At 38.6% G+C, this 21,052-nt stretch overlaps 1 protein-coding gene across 3 annotated transcripts in view; it reads right to left on the bottom strand.

Annotated features, from left to right (window-relative positions):
- The window catches only part of CFAP20DC (CFAP20 domain containing), a 286,437-nt gene that overhangs the window by 11,237 nt on the left and 254,148 nt on the right, over positions 1-21,052 (bottom strand). For all 3 annotated transcript variants that reach the window (XM_049777338.1, XM_049777341.1, XM_049777339.1), the window contains one exon: positions 2,704-2,795. In XM_049777338.1, coding sequence (XP_049633295.1) covers positions 2,704-2,795 — 92 coding nt within the window. The remainder of the gene's footprint in view (positions 1-2,703; positions 2,796-21,052) is intronic.

The raw sequence follows: 21,052 nt of genomic DNA, 5'->3' as shown, positions 1-21,052 counted from the left end.
TATGTGCTCTGTAATTGTATCACATCCCTAGTTAAGTCCTTATATGATTTCTTGAGTAGGTAAATTATTTACTTGATTATAAATCCAATATGTATTCAAAACAAAATAAAACAAAACAAAACAAAACCCAGCAGTGGCTAGGCTCTGGAGCCAGGCTGCAAGGATTCAAATCCTGGCTCTGCCTATGATGAGGCATGTCACCTAGAACTCTTTTACCCACTCAGTGTGCCAACTTTATCCACGGTAAAAACTCACCACTCCTCAAACAATAACAATACTTATTTCTCTCGTGATGCTGCTAAGAGGACTGAATGGAACAAATCAGTGTAGTTTTTGAAACAGATTAAGTGCTAAATTGATCAGATTGCACAACAGAAACCCAGATTAGACCCCAGGCTGCCCACAAACGTCTGTACAACAGAAACTGGCTATTTGAGCTCACCATCACCACTACCATTACCATCACTCCCACCACCACTCCTACCATCACCACCACTACTACTGTTTTGAACAATTGTATCATCAACAGACACCCTTGGTTTATGGATGGACATGTGGCCCGTGACAATACCATGTTGAGACAAAGCAAGTAGGAAAGGTGAGTTTTTAATGATTTTAATTATCTAAAACTACCTAAGACTAACAGAAAGATAGAAATAACAGATGATATAACCTAAGGTGACAGGAAGAGAGGTATCAGATTCAGTTAAAGCTGGACAGATTATTTCTGCAATCTTCCTGAATTTAATTTGCCTCCTTGGAAGTTCTATTTACCTTCCACAACTTGAGTTCCTGTTGTCAAAACATTCCTTTGCAATGACTTTAAGACATCCTTTCAGCCACTTCTCACACACATATATTTTGGGTGCCTTTGCTCAAGGACCATGATCTTACTTCCTGTGGCTTATTTAGGACACTTAATATAACATATTATTTGTTCCCTCACAGCAAGGTCTCCTTCTGACAACCGAGATTCTATTTTTCTGTCATAAGTAATTATAAATGTACACTCTAAAAGGATTCCCAATTTGAGGGGCATAATCTATTTCAGACAGTAAATCACAGAGACATCTCCATCCCTTGGGCAGACAAAATGTACCACTCAGATGTATGAGCTCTCACTCGAATCCGCCATATCTGAAGAAAAATGTGATGAACCACTTTCTCCCTGGAGCAGTTAGGGGAAAAAAAACACAACAAGCAAGTGGAAGCTGTTAGAACAATTTGTATTGGTTTCAGTTCTTCTTCTTTTTCTTTTTCTTTCTCTCCATTTTTTTTTTAAAGAAATCAAACATCTAGAGTAGTAATTCCATCTCCAAAATACAGCTTAGAAAGGCATCTCAGACAGTCCCATTCAGGGGTGGTTTGTCATTCCAATTATGCTCTTTATTCTTATTATTAATTATTACCAGTTTTGGGTTTTTTTTTTTTTTTTTTTTTTTTTTTTTTTGGTTTTTGGGCCACACCCGTTTGACGCTCAGGGGTTACTCCTGGCTATGTGCTCAGAAATCGCCCCTGGCTTGGGTGGACCATATGGGACGCCGGGGGATCGAACCGAGGTCCTTCCTTGGCTAGCGCTTGCAAGGCAGACACCTTACCTCCAGCGCCACCTACCCGGCCCCAGTTTTGGGTTTTGAGCCACACCAAGGTGTGGTTAGGGATTACTCCTGGCTCTGTGCTCAGGGATTAGTTCTGGTGAGGCTCTGGGGACCATCTGCAGTGCTGTGGATCAGACCTATGTTGGCTGCATGCAAGACAAACACTTTAGCAACTGTACTATCTCTCCTGCCCCCAATTATGCACTTTAGATGCCCCACCTCACCCCTGTTCTCTTATCTTCTCTACTTTTGTCCCCAATTCTTTTATGTTTCTCTTTCATGTCTTCCTAACCATCTTGTTTGAGTTCATAATCAGGAACTATCAGTTCATTTTGGGGGGGGGGGGTTTGGGCCACACCCGATGACGCTCAGGGGTTACTCCTGGCTATGTGCTCAGAAGTCGCTCCTGGCTTGGGGACCATATGGGACTCCGGGGGATCGAACCACGGTCCATCCTAGGCTAGCGCTGGCAAGGCAGACACCTTACCTCTAGCACCACCGCGCCGGCCCCTATTGGTTCATTTTTATAATGCTTACCAAAAAAGAAAACCCCAATATTTATTCCTGCATCCTGTTACATTTTCATTACTAAAACTACCTATAGTTCAGTGTCTGTCTTCTTTTAATGAAAAGGCAATATCTCTGTATTTGAAAACAGTTTCTTGGTAGCATTGGAGTACTGGGCCACTTTCGTGGTATTATTATAGGTGATATTTGTTAGGTCCCTAAACATAAGGGCTTTATATACACACACCACATGAAAACCTTTAGGTAAGTGTTATCCATTATTAGTCTTAGTTTAAATTTCTAGTAACTCAAGCTCAGAAAAGTCACACAGTAGAAATTGGTAGAGCAAAAATTGGCATGATAGCCGGTCTGATACCAATGTCATGCTCTTATGCCTTACTCTATGTATTTACTCTGGCTTAATCTTTCAAGAACAAGAACAACTTCTTTCAGGTTCTTTTCAGTTGCAAATAACCTAACATCCCATGAAAAAAAGCATTGACCTCAGTTGGGACACTGTAATCCAAAGAGATCAGCATTTAATAAAAACAGTGATATCTTAAAGTGACTGCTTTTATAGAACCTTTCATATTCCCACCTTGAGCACTTAAGCTTCCAGAAGAATCTAGATGTTCTGCTGGCTGTTGACTGCGAGGAACAATTGGTGGGCTCAGCATATTTAACCAGTCCCTAAAAAGAAAAGAACAGAATGAAGGATCAACATGTCTCTCATTTCATGTACAGAGTTTACCTTTCCCCTGGATTTCAACCCTTTATATTGAGCCTCCCAAGTTAGGAGGTTTGGGGCCCACTGTGATTCTTGGTCAGTTGGGATGTCAATTCGCCATAAGGGTCTGAGGATGCAATGCTGCTCAGGCCTGATGGTGCTGGGCATACCAGACCATCTTGGCAGTTCCAGGTGGCCTTTAATGCCACACTTCAGTGCTTGAGGGACTCCACAGCTGCATTCTGTGATTCTTGGGGGTCCAGAGAGTTACAGGAGTCAAACCTAAACAAGGACATACCAGGCATGTACCCTAAGTGCTGTACTATCTCCTGGTCCCTTCCTTGGATTTTTATGTACCTGTATTCCCACAGAGAAACACTGTACTTTCTACTTCAGAAAGACAAGACATCCAGAAATTAATATATGGTTTAATAAAATGGCTAATATGGAGTCAGTTACTTCATAAGTTTTCAATAAATATATCAGTTAAATGATGACTACTTCTCTCAAAAGTTTTTTTTTAATTAAACTGCTATTAAATGTAGTATGATTCATCTCAGATAAGGAAATTATTTCAATAATTCAGAAGAAATGCAGGAGAGATGAACCTCCTTAAGATTTTTGGGTAACAAAGCTACATTTCACAGGGCATGGATAATACCATTCCTCACGGGAACTCAAATTGGAAGTTAGTTTCAAAGTTGTCATAGACCAGCCATCATGGTGGATATCAGAATGAACTAGTTGAGGGCAGTGACGGACAACAGAAGGGACACTGTGAGGAGTGAGAAAAGTCATGACTCAGAACTTCTGTTTCTTCATTCAGAATGGGGGCAATGCCACCACAGAATGCTTTTTCAACTTCTTGTCCTCTGCCTCCAAATTTCAACCTCATTTCCTAGTCTTGTTTTCTTCCCCCGTTCATTGCTTTCCAAACTCTCTACTCTGTTTACTAGATCCCCAAGTCAGGGTGAGGCAAATGGGTGACATCCAGAAGGAAGAATGCCCTTTACCGAATTCTACTTCAAGCCTTTCTCAGTTTAAATTCCCTACTGAATTTATTCAAAGGAAGGGAGCAAGAGGGTGAAGATAAAGCATAGTCTAATATGAATTCTAGTTCTTGTATTGATTTTGACACCCTTTTTATTTAAATTATTTCAGTTTTAAAAATTAAAAAAAAATAGGGCCCGAAGAGATAGTACAGCGGTGTTTTCCTTGCAAGCAGCCGATCCAGGACCAAAGGTGGTTGGTTCGAATCCCGGTGTCCCAAATGGTCCCCCGTGCCTGCCAGGAGCTATTTCTGAGCAGACAGCCAGGAGTAACCCCTGAGCACCGCCGGGTGTGGCCCCAAAACCAGAAATAAAAAAATAAATAAATAAATAAATAGGACCAGAGGGATAGCATGGAGGTAAGGTGTTTGCCTTGCATGCAGAAGGACGGTGGTTCGAATCCCAGCATTCCGGATGGTCCCCTGAGCCTGCCAGGAGCGATTTCTGAGTTTAGAGCCAGGAGTAATCCCTGAGTACTGCTGGGTGTGACCCAAACCTTCCCCCACAAAAAAAAAAAAATAAATTATTTTAAAATACCATAATTTACAGAGGTGCTCAAATATATTTATTCTGCTTCTCCGTGCCCAATACCAATCCCATCATCAATGTAAAACTCCCTCATCATTGTGCCCAATTTTCCACCCATTCCCAGGCAGACACAAAATAATATATATACATATCTATATTTATTTATTTTGAGCCACACCCGGTGATATTCAGGGTTTATTCTTGGCTATGTGCTCAGAAATTGCTCCTGGCTTGGGGAGAACCATATGGGATGTGGGAGATCGAACTGAGATCTGTCCTGGTTTAGCTATGTGAAAAGCAAACATGCCTTACTGCTGTACCATCGCTCCAGGCCCCAAATACTATCTTTTATATTATATTGAAAGTTTACAGGTAAGTGGTAATGAAAGTAATATTTTTAAGTTTTTAAGCCATATAGAACAGTACTCAGTGCTTATTCCTGATTTTGTGCTTGGGGAATCACTTCTGATAGAACTTGGGGGACCATATGAGATAGTAGGGATCATCATAAGATAGAAGGCAGTACCCTACCCACTGTTTCTCCTGCCTTACATTATTTAAATCCTATTGTTCCCAAAGACAGCGCAGTATGTATGTCTTCATGACTAAGCAAATTCTTTCTAAAATTTGTGTTTCTTACTGTCTTCATCTCCAAAGGAACGAATTTCTAACCAGTAACTAAGAGCACTGCCTTTGCAGGTCAATTCAAGACCCATCTTACCTTAGGTAAGAATTTGGCCAAGTCACTTAATATCACTAAGATTCCTCTGCACACAAAAGGTTATAGGAATACTTCAGAGTTACTATGTTAGAGTTTAATAAAAATGAATAAAATACATCTGGTTTAAATCTAGGTAGAATTAGCACTCAACGAATTTCAGCTACGATCTATTAATATCTTCATTATCTATGGAAGTCGAAATGTGGTTTTTACTTGCAAAATGGTTTTACAATGATAAACTAAGGCACTCATTAAATTCTGTTGGAATTAACCAGTAAAGGATAACATTTTTAATATATGTCCTGTATAAAAAGAATCTTAATTTCAAAATCACCTAATTCTTTTCCTTGGTATTAGTAGTAATTATTATACTAATAATTATACTTTCAGTCACAGTATACATTAGCTGTCACTGAATTTTAGTCAGTGAAATATAAGCAAGATGAATTTCCTATTTGTAATTGAATTTTATAACAACACATTAAGGACATCAAAAAGGATTTGTCACAGACTTCCAAGCTAATGGGACATTTTCTGATAAGCGCCTTTTATTTAGCCCATGTAATTATAGGAGGCCAAAAATTCCTACATTATAGAAAATTACAGGCTACATACAAATTACCAGCTCAGTGACCTCATTATTCAGTAAGAGAGATGGGAGAGCAAAGATAAGCAGGGGAAAAAATGTTATCATAGGACATCCCAAACTACCAAAGAAAATCTTGGGAATGTATTTCATTGTTAGTTGTTCCACAAGGCCCATGTGTGGAAGGGGAAAAAGTAGATGTGGTTTCTGTGTCATTATTAAAAACTTCAAGGGCCAGAGCAGTAGGGTGTTTGCCTTGCACACAGCTACCCTAGAACAGACTGCGGTTTGATCCTGGTTCCCATATGGTCCCCCAAACCAGGGGTGATTTCTGAGAGCATTGCCAGGAGTAACCCCTAAGCATCACCGGGTGTGCCCCCCCCAAAAAAAAAGTTTTTTTTAAGCCATTCTCTCCTTAGGACAAAGACTAGATTAATGTTTATTTCTTCCTGCTATAGAAAATACAGGGCTCTTTGTTTATGATTTTTGGTTCAACATAATTTCAGATTTATAAAAATGTGCAGGATGAGTACTAGTATTTAGATCTCCCAATGATTATCTGTCTGTAGGTCTGTCTGTCTGTCTGTCTGTCTGTCTGTCTATCTATCTATCTATCTATCTATCTATCTATCTATCTATCTATCTATCATCATCATCACCATCATCATCATTATCTATATCTAAAAAGGCTTGGTAAACTAGGGTCCATGCCAAATCAAGCCTACTGCCATTTTAAAAAAATGCAGCAAAGATGCTTTTTAAATTTTTAAATGGTTGAAAATTAAAATATTTCATGATATATTAGGTAAAACTATATAAAATTCACATTTCAGCGATATGCAGTTTCAGTGGATATAGCTGTATTCTTTTTTTTAATTTATTGTCTATGGCTGGTTTTGTGCTACAATAACAGTTAAGTATCCGTTATTAGGTCCTTTACAGTAAACATTTCATGAACCTGATTTATAAGCTCATATTTATTTCTCCAATAGTCATATAAGAAATTTATTCTCATCCTTCATCTTTTATATTTGTAACTTCTTCTAACAGCAAAGACTTTGGTTCTCATTATCTTCAATATATTTATTTATTTGCTGAACTTCGGAAAGCACTAAAATACTGTAATAAATATACTGTCTTGCAATTACAGTATTTATATAAAATGTAGCTAGAGTAATATGCTTCTGTTTTTTTTATTATATTCTAGGGCTTTTCCTTCCTTTCTTGACATTTTTATTATTTAGGCTGTTGTGTATGTAAAATATTGATAGTTTAAAGTCAAACTACACAGCAAGGCGTATCAGGTTAAGAGCAACCATCTCTTCCAATGTGTTCTTACCCATTTATCATGATCTGTCACCCATAACCACCCCCTATGGGTAACTGGTCTTAGGAGCTCTGGAATTCCCCTTTTGTGATTTAATTTTTCAAAAAAGCAGATGCATACTTGATTTTTCTTTTTTATTATGCAAAAGGTTACTGTATGCTACAGGTTACTCTTTTTTATTTTTTCCTTTTTTTTTTTTTTTTAGTTTTTGGGTCACACCCGGCAGTGCTCAGGGGTTACTCCTGGCTGTCTGCTCAGAAATAGCTCCTGGCAGGCACGGGGGACCATATGGGACACCGGGATTCGAACCAACCACCTTTGGTCCTGGATCGGCTGCTTGCAAGGCAAACGCCGCTGTGCTATCTCTCCGGGCCCATCTACAGGTTACTCTTTAGAGATTTTATTTTTCAACTTACTTTAAATTTTAAAAATCACTTTAAATATTCATAGAATACCTTAACTCAAGTTTTTTTTTAGCTCCACAGTAATTCACTTTGTGGACATAGTCATATTTATTTATTTATTTATTTATTTATTTATTTATTTATTTATTTATTTATTTATTTATTTATTTATTTGAGCCACACTTGGTGGTGCTCAGGGGTTCCTGGCTCTGCACTCAGGAAAGATTCCTGGTGGGCTTGAGGGACCATGTGGTATACCAAGTATCAAACTTAAGTCAGGTACCTGCAAGGCAGCACTTCGTCTTTGGCTGGTACTATCTCTCTAGCCTCCAGATAACTCTCATTCATTTCACTACTCTCCTAACTCATTGCATTTTCAACATTTTACAATTATTGCAATTAAGCTGCGTGAATACTTTTTAGATTTATTTCGGATTTGCCGTATTTTTGTGTGCTGAAAATATACCTTCAAGGCAAATTTCCAGAAGCAGGATTCCTGGAAACAAAGGTAAATTCATACTTAACTTTGTTAGAAAATGACAAATAGTCTTCCATTGCATTCCTGCCAGTAATGTATAAGTATGCTGGTTTCTCTATAGAAATGTCAAGTTTTTTACTGCTTTTTAATATTTGAGAAGAACTTATATCTTAAAGTAGTTTGGATTTACATTTGTTCTCATTATGATAAATATGGATGAAGTTGAATATCTTTCCATATATATAGCTCATTTATGTTATGAACATATATGTATGTGTATATTTTATACTAAATCTTTAAGTATTAATCTCTTTGTGTCTTTTTACCCCTGTTATTATGTTTATATTTTGGAGGGGATATCTTTCTTATCCCCATTTATATCTGTTTATAAGTTTTTGAAATGCAAATTTAAAAAACTGTTCTAGTCACAAACATATTAAATTTTCTTTTATTGTCTCTATGTTTTGAATTATATTCAGGAAACTTTGCCCTATGACAAAATTCTTTAGAAATTTACCCAAATTTTCTTCCAGTTACTGATATGGTTTCATTAATAAAAGTTATTTCTGGAGCCAAAGTGCTAGCACAGTGGTAGGGCATTTTGCCATGCATCCGGCTTACCTGGGATGGACCCAGGTTCCATCTACAACATCCCATATGGTTCCTTGAGTCTGCTAGCAGCCATTTTGAGCACAGAGCCACAAATAACTTCTGAGTGCTGCTAGGTGTGGCCCCCCCAAAAAAATTATTTAGAATCACCAAAGTTGTTCATGATTGAGTTTCAATTGTACAATGTCCAACACCAACCACTGTACATTTGCATCAATATATGGGTCCAACTTTACCAGTGTACATTTCCAGCCACCAATGTCCCAGTTTGCTTCTTGCACTTAGGCTTGAGCTCCCCCTTCCCCTGCCAGCCTCTATGGTAGACATTTCTCTCTTGGCTTTTTTCCCTTTAAACATTGGTTTGCAATATGGTTATGGAAGGGGTATCATGCATATCATTTTACCTCTTTTTATCTGGTTCTTGTCCAGAATGATCATTCCCAGCTATTAATATCATAGTGATCCCTTCTCTGTTCTAACTGTACTCCCCAGATCTTTGTGGCAAGCTTCCTACCCTGGACCTGTTCTCCTGGTCCTCATTTCTATTGTCTTGGGTATGGTTTCATCTGTTACATTTAGATTTCTGATTTATTCAAAGCTCTTCCTAGTAGGCTGTATTAATTTATTTTGGTTAAGGTATAACAAATCTCATTTTATTGTAGGGTTTCATTATTTTTATATTTAAATTTGTGATTTACTTGAAGCTTATATTGGTATATAATATTATACTGGTACAAATCTATTCTGGATGAATATATTGAAACTTCCTTTTATTAAAAATTATTTTTGGGGGTGGGGTGGTTTGGGCCAGACTTAAGTGCTCAAGGATACTCCTGGCTCTGCACTCAGGAATCACTTTTGATGACCTTGGGGGACTAATTTGGGGTGCTAGATTTCAAACCCTGATAGGCTGCTTTTAAGGAAAGTACCCTACCCTTTGTACTATCACTCTAACTCCTCAAATATTATTATTATTATTTTGATGAAAATAATTTCTGTAAGCACCATGGTTACAAATGCGTTTGTAACTAGGTTTTAGCCATAAAATGTACACTTCCCTTTACCAGCACAACTTTCCTGCCACCAAGGTCCCCATTACCTTCCTTCCCCATATTTTCCCTGTCTTTGAGACAGACATTAGATTTCTTTCTCTATCATTGTCATGATAGTCGTTAGTGTAGTGATTTCTCACTGCACTTACTACTCTTTGTGATAAGCTTCATATTATGGTTTGGTCTTTCTGGTCCTTATCTCTATTGTCTCTGGATATTATTATACTATCTTTTATTTTTCTTTAAAGCCCATAGATGAGTGAGATTATTCTGTGTTTTTTTTTCTCTCTCTCTAATATATTTCACTCAAATAATAGTCTCCATACCCATCCATGTATAGGCAAATTTCATGACTTCATTTATTCTAACAGCTGCATAGTATTCCATTGTGTAGATGTGCCACTGTTTCTTTAGCCACTCATCTCTTGTTGATCATCTGGCTATTATAAATAGCACTGTTATAAATATAGGAGTGCAGAGGGCATTATTGTATTGTGATTTTGTATTCCTACAGTATATTCCTAGGAGTGGTATTACTGGATCATATCGAAGCTCAATGTTTTATAAGAAATATCCGGGCCCGGAGAGATAGCTCAGCGGCGTTTGCCTTGCAAGCAGCCGATCCAGGACCAAAGGTGGTTGGTTCGAATCCCGGTGTCCCATATGGTCCCCTGTGCCTGCCAGGAGCTATTTCTGAGCAGACAGCCAGGAGTAACCCCTGAGCACTGCCAGGTGTGGCCCAAAAACCAAAAAAAAAAAAAAAAAAAAAGAAATATCCATATGGTTCAAATATTATTTTTGGGGGGGTTAACACCCAGCAGCGCTCAGGGGTTACTCCTGGCTCTACACTCAGAAATAGTTACTGGCAGGCAAAGGGGACCATATGAGATGCCGGGATTCAAACTGCCATTCTTCTGCATGCAAGGCAAATGCCATACCTCCATGATATCTCTCTGGCCCCCAAATATTATTTTAAAAAGTAGTACAGAATACTTTCAACAAGTGATATTATTATTATTATTATTATTTTGGTTTTTGAGTCACACCTGGCGGTGCTCAGGGGTTACTCCTGGCTGTCTGCTCAGAAATAGCACCTGGCAGGCACAGGGGACTATATGGGACACTGGGATTCGAACCAACCACCTTTGGTCCTGGATTGGCTGCTTGCAAGGCAAACACCGCTGTGCTATCTCTCTGGGCCCAAGTGATATTATTTTAACTTACACATGAGAAGATTTTTATAAAATTAAGAACTTTTTTTAAGTTTTTTTTTTGGGGGGGGTCACACCTAGCAGCGCTCAGGGGCCACTCCTGGCTCTATGCTCAGAAATCACTCCTGGCAGGCTCGGGGGACCATACGGGATGCCAAGATTCGAACCACCATCCCTCTGTATCCAAGGCAAATGCCCTACCTTCAAGCTATCTCTCTGGCCCCTAAAATTAAGAACTTTTTATTCAAGCAACTAATCTGGTTAAGTAAGCATTTATAAAAGTACATTTCAAAAGAAAAAAGTGTTCCAAGTTAGATTTAAAATAGAGAAAATATTGGGTTAAACAAAATCAAATAGGACTCTTGCAGACTTGAGAGACTTTCACACATCTGAGTATCTTGCAAGAAAGACAAAGGAGCACCAGCCACTGTTGGGATCGGGAGGATGACTCAGGTCACACTGAAAAAAATGTTGCTTCAGGTTATTGAGTTTTTACACTCCCTGAGACTGTTTTGTCTTATGCTAAAATATATTTAATGATTTTATTTTTCTGGTGGCTTGTGAGTAAGTAGAAACTAGCAACTTCACACCTATGTATTTATATTTTTATACAGTTATATTTAATGATAATGCACTGTTTTGGCTCTTAGTCAACTCTTAAACCTCTTTGTCCTTCCAATGGGAAAGCTACTATAGCTGCATTTGAACTTAGACTCATTAACTTGTTATATCTTTAGTTTTGGACTGTGGTTCCAGGATCTCATTATTGCCTTGTTCTTTGGCTTAATATTTAGTTCTGGTTGGTTCTTTAACTGATTGTAATCCCTTCTGCCAAGGACTAGACCCTTTGGTAAAGAGATATTTCTTTCACTCATCTCTCTTTTACTATACACACTAGGAGGCTTCCTCTCCCTCTTTCCTTCTGTGGGCTTAGGCACACTTCCCAACTCGAATTTTCTTGAAACTGGAAAGAAGGACTTCCAGGCACACCATCCATGCTAAGTACTGTTATGAAAAGATGTGTTTTGCTCAAGAGTTAAGATATTGCATTCATATAAAAAAAAACCCAGAAAATATGTGCAGAGCAAGACTAAGTAGTACAATGTTATGAATTTTTGCAAGAAATGTACAATAGAATATAAATGATACAAAGGCAGTTGTGCCCTCTTCATTTGTTTTCTTCATGGAATTCCTGGTAATAAAGCTATCTGTAATCTTGCACATATTTAGATATTTCTTTGTGGTGTATTCTTTGAGAAATGAAAGAAATAGTTTTATAGCTCTCATTTATAACAACATTTATAGCTATATAAATTATTAAGCTACCTGCTATCTCAAGTGTTTGGGTTAGAGGCGCCATCCCAGTAAAATAGTTACATGGGATATATTGAGGCAGAGTTTAACCATTTGTAGTATTTATAGCTAGTATTTAGTGATATTTATCATTTGCTACTAGTGTACATATTTTTGTTCAATGAAGGAAGCCTAGGTGTTAAAACTTTTCTATGACTAAAGAATAGACTGGGGAGAGGATTGGGAAATATCTTATTTTGTAGAGAATTCATAGATACTTAAAATGCTGTTGAAAACCATTTTCCCATAATAATAACCCAAATACTAATTTGAAGAGGTAAGAGATTAATTGTTCATTTATGGAATTGTGGGGCACAAAGAACTTCTACACTCTGGAATATTATGGAGGTGACAGTTCTATCAGGTGTAAAGTCAAGGTAGGCAAATTTTTCTGTAAAGGTTCAGAAAGGATATTAGGTTTGACAAGTTGTAAGTTCTCTGTAACAACTATCTAATTTTGCTGTGGTGGTGTAAAAGCAGATATAAAACAATGCAAAAAATTGGTGGTGGTTATGTTCCAATAAAATCTTATTTGCAAAAATCATCATGCAATGGGCAGGATTTAACCCATACACTGTTGTTGAATGTACCTCATCTTTAGAAGGAGGAAATGTGAAGTGGAACATTCTTAGGACACTTTGAAAAATTTTGGTTAATTTTCTACAAAATGAAATTGGAAGTCATTTTTCTCACTCTCTTCCACTTCCAGTGAATATATGTTTCTTATACATAACAAAAGTTATTGATTCCCTCATTAAAATGCATGCTGGATTATTTTCTTTAATAACCATATAGGAGTAAACCAATAATTGTACCAAATTGTCACTTAAAATCTCCATCACTGGTAAACCTGGGAGAAAGATCAGTTTTTACCTTGGCTTTTAAGACTTGACATGCACCAATCTATATATTTTTCCAACATTATCTTGCATTCCTCACCCTCCCCATGCTCCAGTCACACTGGTCTTTTATTAACTTGTGAATATTTCATGTTTGCTATCACAAAGGAGTATGCTCAGGTGTTTTTTCCTTATTTATTCTTCCAAATTTCTAGGTTTTGGCTTAAGCATCAAGACATCACATTGTCAGAGGTCTTCTCCAATACATTCTTAGCTTTTTTTTGGCATTGGGCCACACGCCCTGGTGCTCAGGGATCCCTCCTGGCTCTGTACTCAGGAATTGTTCCTAGCAGTTTCTGAGGACCATATGGGGTAATGGGGATCAAATCCAGGTCCGTTGAGTGCAAGGCAAACACTCAGTCCTTTGTACTATTATTAATCTGGCCTCAAGACACCTTTTCTTATCTTGTTGAGTTGCTTTGTACTTTTCTAACAGAGCAACTGTATTCTCATCAAGAGCTCTGGTCTCAGTACATAATTACAATCTCCTTTGTTTAATCACTTGACAAACAGTCTCCCTGAATTGGTTCTAAGTAGCATCTAGCAGAGTTCTTGGCACAGAATATACACTTGCTCGATATATATCAAATGTATAATTATTTAAAATTTGAATCACTTTGTCAGTCTAGAATACTGAGTGACATTCAGTATTGAAAGTTTCCATAAACAAAAAATAATGCTACTGTTGCAACTCACTTTATTTTCACTCCAATTTGCTCCTTTTCTAACTATTACAAAAAACCTGTTGTTTCCACATCATGGGCTTTTGTACACACACAATTTGGGGTGAATATTGGAATACACACCTGTTTCTTTATAGCTGAGACAGAAAAATTTAATTTTCCACCTGATAAAACAATGTTAGGTTTAGAAATGTGTTTACTAGTACAAAAACAGGAAAATATGTTCTTTCTCTAAAAAATTTAAGCATATAAAAAGGGCTCTAAATAACATTTCTTCATCAGATTCATTACACATTTGATGTAGGAAGCTCAAAACTGAGATTGGAAACAAAGGATAAGATAGAAACTCTCTGTATAGGGCTTTAAGTGGATTTAAGACAGAAATACATATTAAATGTTATTGTTTAAATTTGGTTTGCTTTTGACAGGCATTTCTATCTAGATTCTCAAGGTTGGAAAAATAATCCTGTTTACATTTTGAAATGCTTCTACTATATTCCCACCAAATTTTTTATCGACTCTGTATATGGTATGATTACCACTGCTAATGGTATAGATACTATTTATAAAAAATCCCATTTTATTTTACAAATAGCTTTAATTATCAAAAAGTTCTCTCTCATGTTAAGAATTTTTTAAAAATGTTTTATTCTATCTTTACCCATTGGGATTCACAAAGAACAATTTTAATACTTTTTAAAGACATAGTTGAAAAGATCAGAACTCCTTCCTCCTGCTCTTTGGAATAACACTTTAGTCACATTTTTTGCCACGCCCAGAAATCCCTGGCATTCAGTGGTTACTCCTGGCTCTCAGAAATTGGCTACTCAGAAATTGCTTCTAGTAGGCTCAGTGAACCATATGGGATGCTGGCGATTGAGCCTGGATCTGTCCCAGGTTGTCCATGTACAAGGCAACTCTTGCTACAACCACATGGCTTTTCTGGTTGTCATTATGTTTCCACAAAAATGTAGATTCATCTGGCCAATCATGTGCTTCCTTGTAACATTCAAAACTGGATCTGAGGATGAGAAAACCTTAAAGTAATGATGAAGTTCGAAGTGAAAATTCATATACCACTGGTGACAATATTTTCTGTCATATGGAGATCAGTCCATGAAGGAAATTTGTCTGAATTCTACAAATGAAAAAATTATGATGATACTGCTGAAATAACTCGTAAATTTTGGAAAGTAGCTAGTTTGAGTTGAAGGATAGACTAACTGAGGAATATGAGGTCTTGAAAACTTCTGATGAAGGTTTGTGGACTCAATTCTGAGTGAGCTTTTCAAAATTTAGCTAGCAAAATCTAAATAACTATTTTGGCTTTTGCATAGGTTGGATCTTACTATTTCTGTACATATTTTTGTGTTTCCCCAACTGTTATTAACACACTTCCTTTAGGCTTCAGAAAGCACACTTGTAACCTTTAGTTACTTCTTGCATAAAAACATGTACTTTTCTTATAATTTTGCTTTTGCTAAAAAATTTAATGTTTGAATCCCCTCAAAATTCAGGTGTTGAAATGTAATATCCATGGGGCTGCAGTGGTGATGCAAGTGGTAGGACATTTGCCTTGCTACGTGCCAACCTAGGACAGACCATGGTTTGATCCTTGGGCATCCCATCTGGTCCCCAAGCCAGGAGGGATTTCTAAGTGAATAGCCAGGAGTAACCCGTGAGCATCACTGGGTGTGGCCCAAAAACTGAAAAAAAAAAAAAAAAGAAATATAATATCCAGTTGATGGTGTTTGAAAGTGGGGGCTTTAGGCCATAAAGGTTCAAATTACAATCTACAGAATTCTATTACAGTACCACAAACAGACTAAAACACACTGCTCTTTCACCTCAAACTTTTAATTCAGAGAAGTCATGCCTGAGTTTGAAATCTACCACAAACTGTCTTATCAGTCAACATCCAGCATAAAACATTTGACACACTTCAATGAGCAAAACCCGAGGAAAGGTTAAGAAAAAAATCTATTAAGATGGTAATATGGCAACTTCAAGGGATAATACAAAATATTAAGATGTTTGCTATCACAAGAGCTTAAGTGAGAAATAAAGGCAATGATCAGAATCCAGAATTCAGACACAAAAGAGGTCTCCTTGAGGAGTCGTGAGCAGACTACTAAGCACAGGTAACACAGCAATCAAGCTTGGCCTACTTTCTTGGACTTGACACACATTAGATTCACATAAATTCACTTGATGAACAGTGAATGGATTTTTGTAGGCTAAGGCTATAAGACAAAGGTATAAACACATGTGAATGAGAAGGCAAAAAAAAAAAATAAATAAGGAGCTTTGAGGAAGATCTGGTAAAAAGGTTGAGAGCACACTCTCAGAAGAATTTGGGGGCTTTGCACCTGGCCAATACAGGTTTGATCCTCAGTGTTCTATATGGTCCCATGACTCCCTCCAAGCAAGAGTAATTCCTGAGCAAAGAGCCAGGAGTAAGGCCTGAGCACCACAATGTGTGGCCCCAAAATAAACAACAACAACAACAACAACAACAACAACAAAAGAAGCAGTGGAGAATTCATAGTTGGAAAAGGAAATCATCTGAGGCTCGCCCTTCATTCTATGTTTTTTCCCTTAAACATTTATCTCATTTCTTTTTTTTTTTTTTTTTTTTGGTTTTTGGGCCACACCCGTTTGACGCTCAGGGGATACTCCTGGCTAAGCGCTCAGAAATTGCCCCTGGCTTGGGGGAACCATATGGGACACCGGGGGATCGAACCGCGGTCCGTTCCTTGGCTAGCGCTTACAAGGCAGACACCTTATCTCTAGCGCCACCTTCCGGGCCCCTTATCTCATTTCTTGTCTCTATCTTTGCTTGCATTTTACAATTCGGAGATGCCCATGTTCTCTCTTGAACATGTATTTCATCTATTTCTTTCTATGTATTTCTATGTAAGTTTCATTTCAAGCTAAAAACCAGCTTTGCTACACACACACACACACACACACACACACACACACACACACATACGCACGCACGCACGCAGATCACTTAGAATAGGAGAATTATTCCCAGAAATTTTTATCCTTCCTAAAAGTTCTCCCAAAGGATGTTTACATCATGGTGACATTTGGAATAGGATTACAGCTCTTCCTCAATATCCACAAGCCGGAAAACATAACACAAAAACAAGAATTATATTTTCACCTTACATCAATACATGTTTATTTGGAGTTATGTAAAAAATTCTCCTATAAAAGGAAAATGATACTCGAAAACAAGAATTATATTTTCACCTTACATCAATACATGTTTATTTGGAGTTATGTAAAAAATTCTCCTATAAAAGGAAAATGATACTCGGTTTTGGCCTTTACCTTTTCTACTCATGTCTCTGTCAGAAAATCCATAAAACAGAGAGATCTTATTTCCCTCCAAGTGCTCAATATTCTAAAAAATAGCAAAATTAATATCTCTCGCAATATTAAATATAGTTTATACATTCTTTTCAGAACTGAATATTTTTACTGTTTGGTAAACTTTCTCTCAGGTTTAGAAAACGTTAATAATATAGCATTTTGGGAGCATTTTACAGATATTTATTCATTGGATATGGCAGATAATTTAGCCCCAAGGGCACAAATCCAGGCATTAGCCATCAAATTCAACTATAACCTGTGAATAGTAATAACCTATCATCTACTTGAGGAAAAATACTACATGGAAAAAAAATCTATCACTACATGGAAAGGTTGACCTCTTCTTTGCCTTCTTTACACTATTAGTAGCAGAGCTGCTTTATAATTTTACTTTAAATAGGTATTTATCGAGTACCTGCAGTGTTGCCAACTTTATATATAGGATACTGAGGAATAGGTAGTGTTTCTGCCTGTGAGTAATTTGGTCTCCTGGGGACAGATAAACATTCCACTCTAGAGAGTGAAGTTAAGGCTATCATATGTAGGTAGTCCCATAGAACTTCCAACAGTTATGAGAAGTACATAGATAATAGAAACACATTGAACCACGCCCACAAACACAGTCGCCATATACAAACAGGGCCTAATTCCAGGAGATCTGGCAGCTGAGTATATGGCCCTAAAATTTATAGTATTGTAGCTTTGAATTTCTGGTCAGCTTCACATGTTTGATGCTATCATCCCTAAACACCCCAATTAACAGACTGGACATATAGCAATAATAGCTTATTAAACCTTCTGCCATGTATTAATGACTTCATTGGCGAGACAAATTTTCACAAATGAGCTTGCTCATTTTTTCTTTCATTTATTTAATTTTTATTTTTTCTTTTCTTTTTTAATTTTTTGCTTTATTATTTTTTCTGTTCTCTTCCATTTTATTTTTTCTTTCCATTTACTTCCAATAATTTTGCTTTCTCTTATCTGGAAACAAATGCATTAAGATTAACTTGGGGCTGGAGAGATAGCATGAAAGTAAGGCATTTGCCTTGCATGCAGAAGGTCGGAGGTTCAAATACCGGCATCCCATATGGTCCCTCGAGCCTGCCAAGAGCGATTTCTGAGCGTGGAACCAGGATAACCCCTAAATGCTGCCAGGTGTGACCCAAAAACCAAAAAAAAAAAAAGATTAACTATGTCAACTATGTGATACATTTTCTTCAAATAACTAAGTAAAAGAAAATAGAAAGATATAATAGAAAGAATAACTTGTACTATATATACATAGAGGTATGGGTAGCTAGGGGGTACCCCAGAAATGAAAATAGACAATGAAGGGCCAAAGAGATAGTACAGTGGGTAATGTACTTGTCTTGCACATAAGTTTGATCCCTAACATCTTGACCCTTATTTGATACCCAACATCCCATATGGTCCCCCAAACCTTCCAGGAGTGATCTCTAAATGTAGAAGAGCTCGGAGTAAGCCCTGAGCAAGTTAGGTTTGACCCCAAAACAAGCAAACAAAAAACAGTCATTGATGATTTACCATACTATAAAGCTACGGTAATCAGCAGCACAATATTATTTCCCAATACCAATATAATAGGCATTGAGAAAACTGGATGGCCACATGCAAAACAATAAAATTAGGCCACTATATAATATCATATGCAGATATTAATTTAAAATAGATTAAAAACTTGAATACAAGAGCAAAAACCATAAAATGCATAGAGAAAACATATGAGATATACTCCATAATAATGACTTAAAATATTTTATTTGGCAAGGGAAATAAAGACGACTTTAAAAAAGTAGGACTACAGAGACCACTTCGCATGCCAGGATTTCTGGGTCTTTGACTGGTATGTTGGGGGCTCTGGGCAGGACAGCTAGCCACCGGTCCCCTGGGCTGAACTCCTAGTCCAGGGGGCCAAGATCCCCCCAAACCTGGTGGGTCTTCAGGGCCACGCCTGGTTAATCGGGCCCTGGGGGGAGGAGGGGAGAAATCCCGCCCGATGCAGCCCAAAACTACAGAGGCACAGCTGGGCTCAGACCACTCCGCATGCCAGGATTTCTGGGTCTTTGACTGGTATGTTGGGGGCTCTGGGCAGGACAGCTAGCCACCGGTCCCCTGGGCTGAACTCCTAGTCCAGGGGGCCAAGATCCCCCCAAACCTGGTGGGTCTTCAGGGCCACGCCTGGTTAATCGGGCCCTGGGGGGAGGGGGGGAGAAATCCCGCCCTATGCAGCCCAAAACTACAGAGGCACAGCTGGGCTCAGACCACTCCGCATGCCAGGATTTCTGGGTCTTTGACTGGTATGTTGGGGGCTCTGGGCAGGACAGCTAGCCACCGGTCCCCTGGGCTGAACTCCTAGTCCAGGGGGCCAAGATCCCCCCAAACCTGGTGGGTCTTCAGGGCCACGCCTGGTTAATCGGGCCCTGGGGGGAGGGGGGGAGAAATCCCGCCCTATGCAGCCCAAAACTACAGAGGCACAGCTGGGCTCAGACCACTCCGCATGCCAGGATTTCTGGGTCTTTGACTGGTATGTTGGGGGCTCTGGGCAGGACAGCTAGCCACCGGTCCCCTGGGCTGAACTCCTAGTCCAGGGGGCCAAGATCCCCCCAAACCTGGTGGGTCTTCAGGGCCACGCCTGGTTAATCGGGCCCTGGGGGGAGGGGGGGAGAAATCCCGCCCTATGCAGCCCAAAACTACAGAGGCACAGCTGGGCTCAGACCACTCCGCATGCCAGGATTTCTGGGTCTTTGACTGGTATGTTGGGAGCTCTGGGCAGGACAGCTAGCCACCAGTCCCCTGGGCTGAACTCCTAGTCCAGGGGGCCAAGATCCCCCCAAACCTGGTGGGTCTTCAGGGCCACGCTTGGTTAATCGGGCCCTGGGGGGAGGGGGGGAGAAATCCCGCCCCCGCGCGTACTTCATATATTAAGAGTATTCCTTACTGTTATGTTACGTTTTACGTATCCAGAATCTTTATTTTGTATCGTGCCCTTTCCCACATTCCTACAAAGCTCTTTTTTATTTCTTTACTCTCTATCCCCCCCAAACATCTCTAATCTACATTACTCTTTTTAATCAGTAGTGTACAAGCCTTATCACAGACCAAAGCCGTGTATTGTGTGTAACAACTCCAAACTGTTTCAAGATACATAAAATGGACACGTATTTCTTTAGAATATTTTGTGTTTTTTCTCTGACAGCTATAATTCTTACTAAATGTTGTCTTATATAGTGACGATTCTAACCGCTTTTCATCTTCTCTTTTTGAGCTGTTTAACAAGGAATCTTAGAGAAAGAGTCCCCCAGATTAATGCTTATGATTGAACCATAATTGTTCTTATCACCCCCTTATGGGCACGTGGCATTGCTCCTTTTTTGCATAGGCACATTAAAATGGGAAAATACTATACATATAAATAAGATCCTATCTAATAGAGATTGGTACAGACAAATCTTATAGTGCAAAGGGACCTTACACCCTGAACATTGACATAACGACCTGGCACAGACCTCAGAAGAAAGGGCATTTCCCTGAACCAGGGAAGCCATCCACAAAACATCCAGGCTGGTCTATAGCATCACCTGGAAGCAATCCTCTACCAAGGAAGACACTACACTGCTCAGACATTGTCCTGCTCAAAAGAGACTTCCATTAACACTGAGAAGACTTAACAACAACAACGATTTGCTTACAGGACAGGGCTCCCTGCATTGCCCTTTGATTGTAAGGTGAAACCAGAGGACGCTCCACATCCTGATTTCAATGTTGGATATACAGATTCCAGGATCTTAAATACAGAAGCTTGATACCAACAACAGAGACTGTGTGAAAAATATAAGTGTGTTGGCACTACAGACAATGTCTTGGATTGGACGATCTAGCTTGCCTGGAGCCTAGAGTTGGTCTTGTGCCAGG

This window comes from Suncus etruscus, chromosome 7 (assembly GCF_024139225.1).
Source record: "Suncus etruscus isolate mSunEtr1 chromosome 7, mSunEtr1.pri.cur, whole genome shotgun sequence".
Taxonomy (NCBI): Eukaryota; Metazoa; Chordata; class Mammalia; order Eulipotyphla; family Soricidae; genus Suncus; species Suncus etruscus.
Note: the sequence above shows the minus strand (reverse complement) of the source record. Positions and strands in the feature narration are given on the sequence as shown.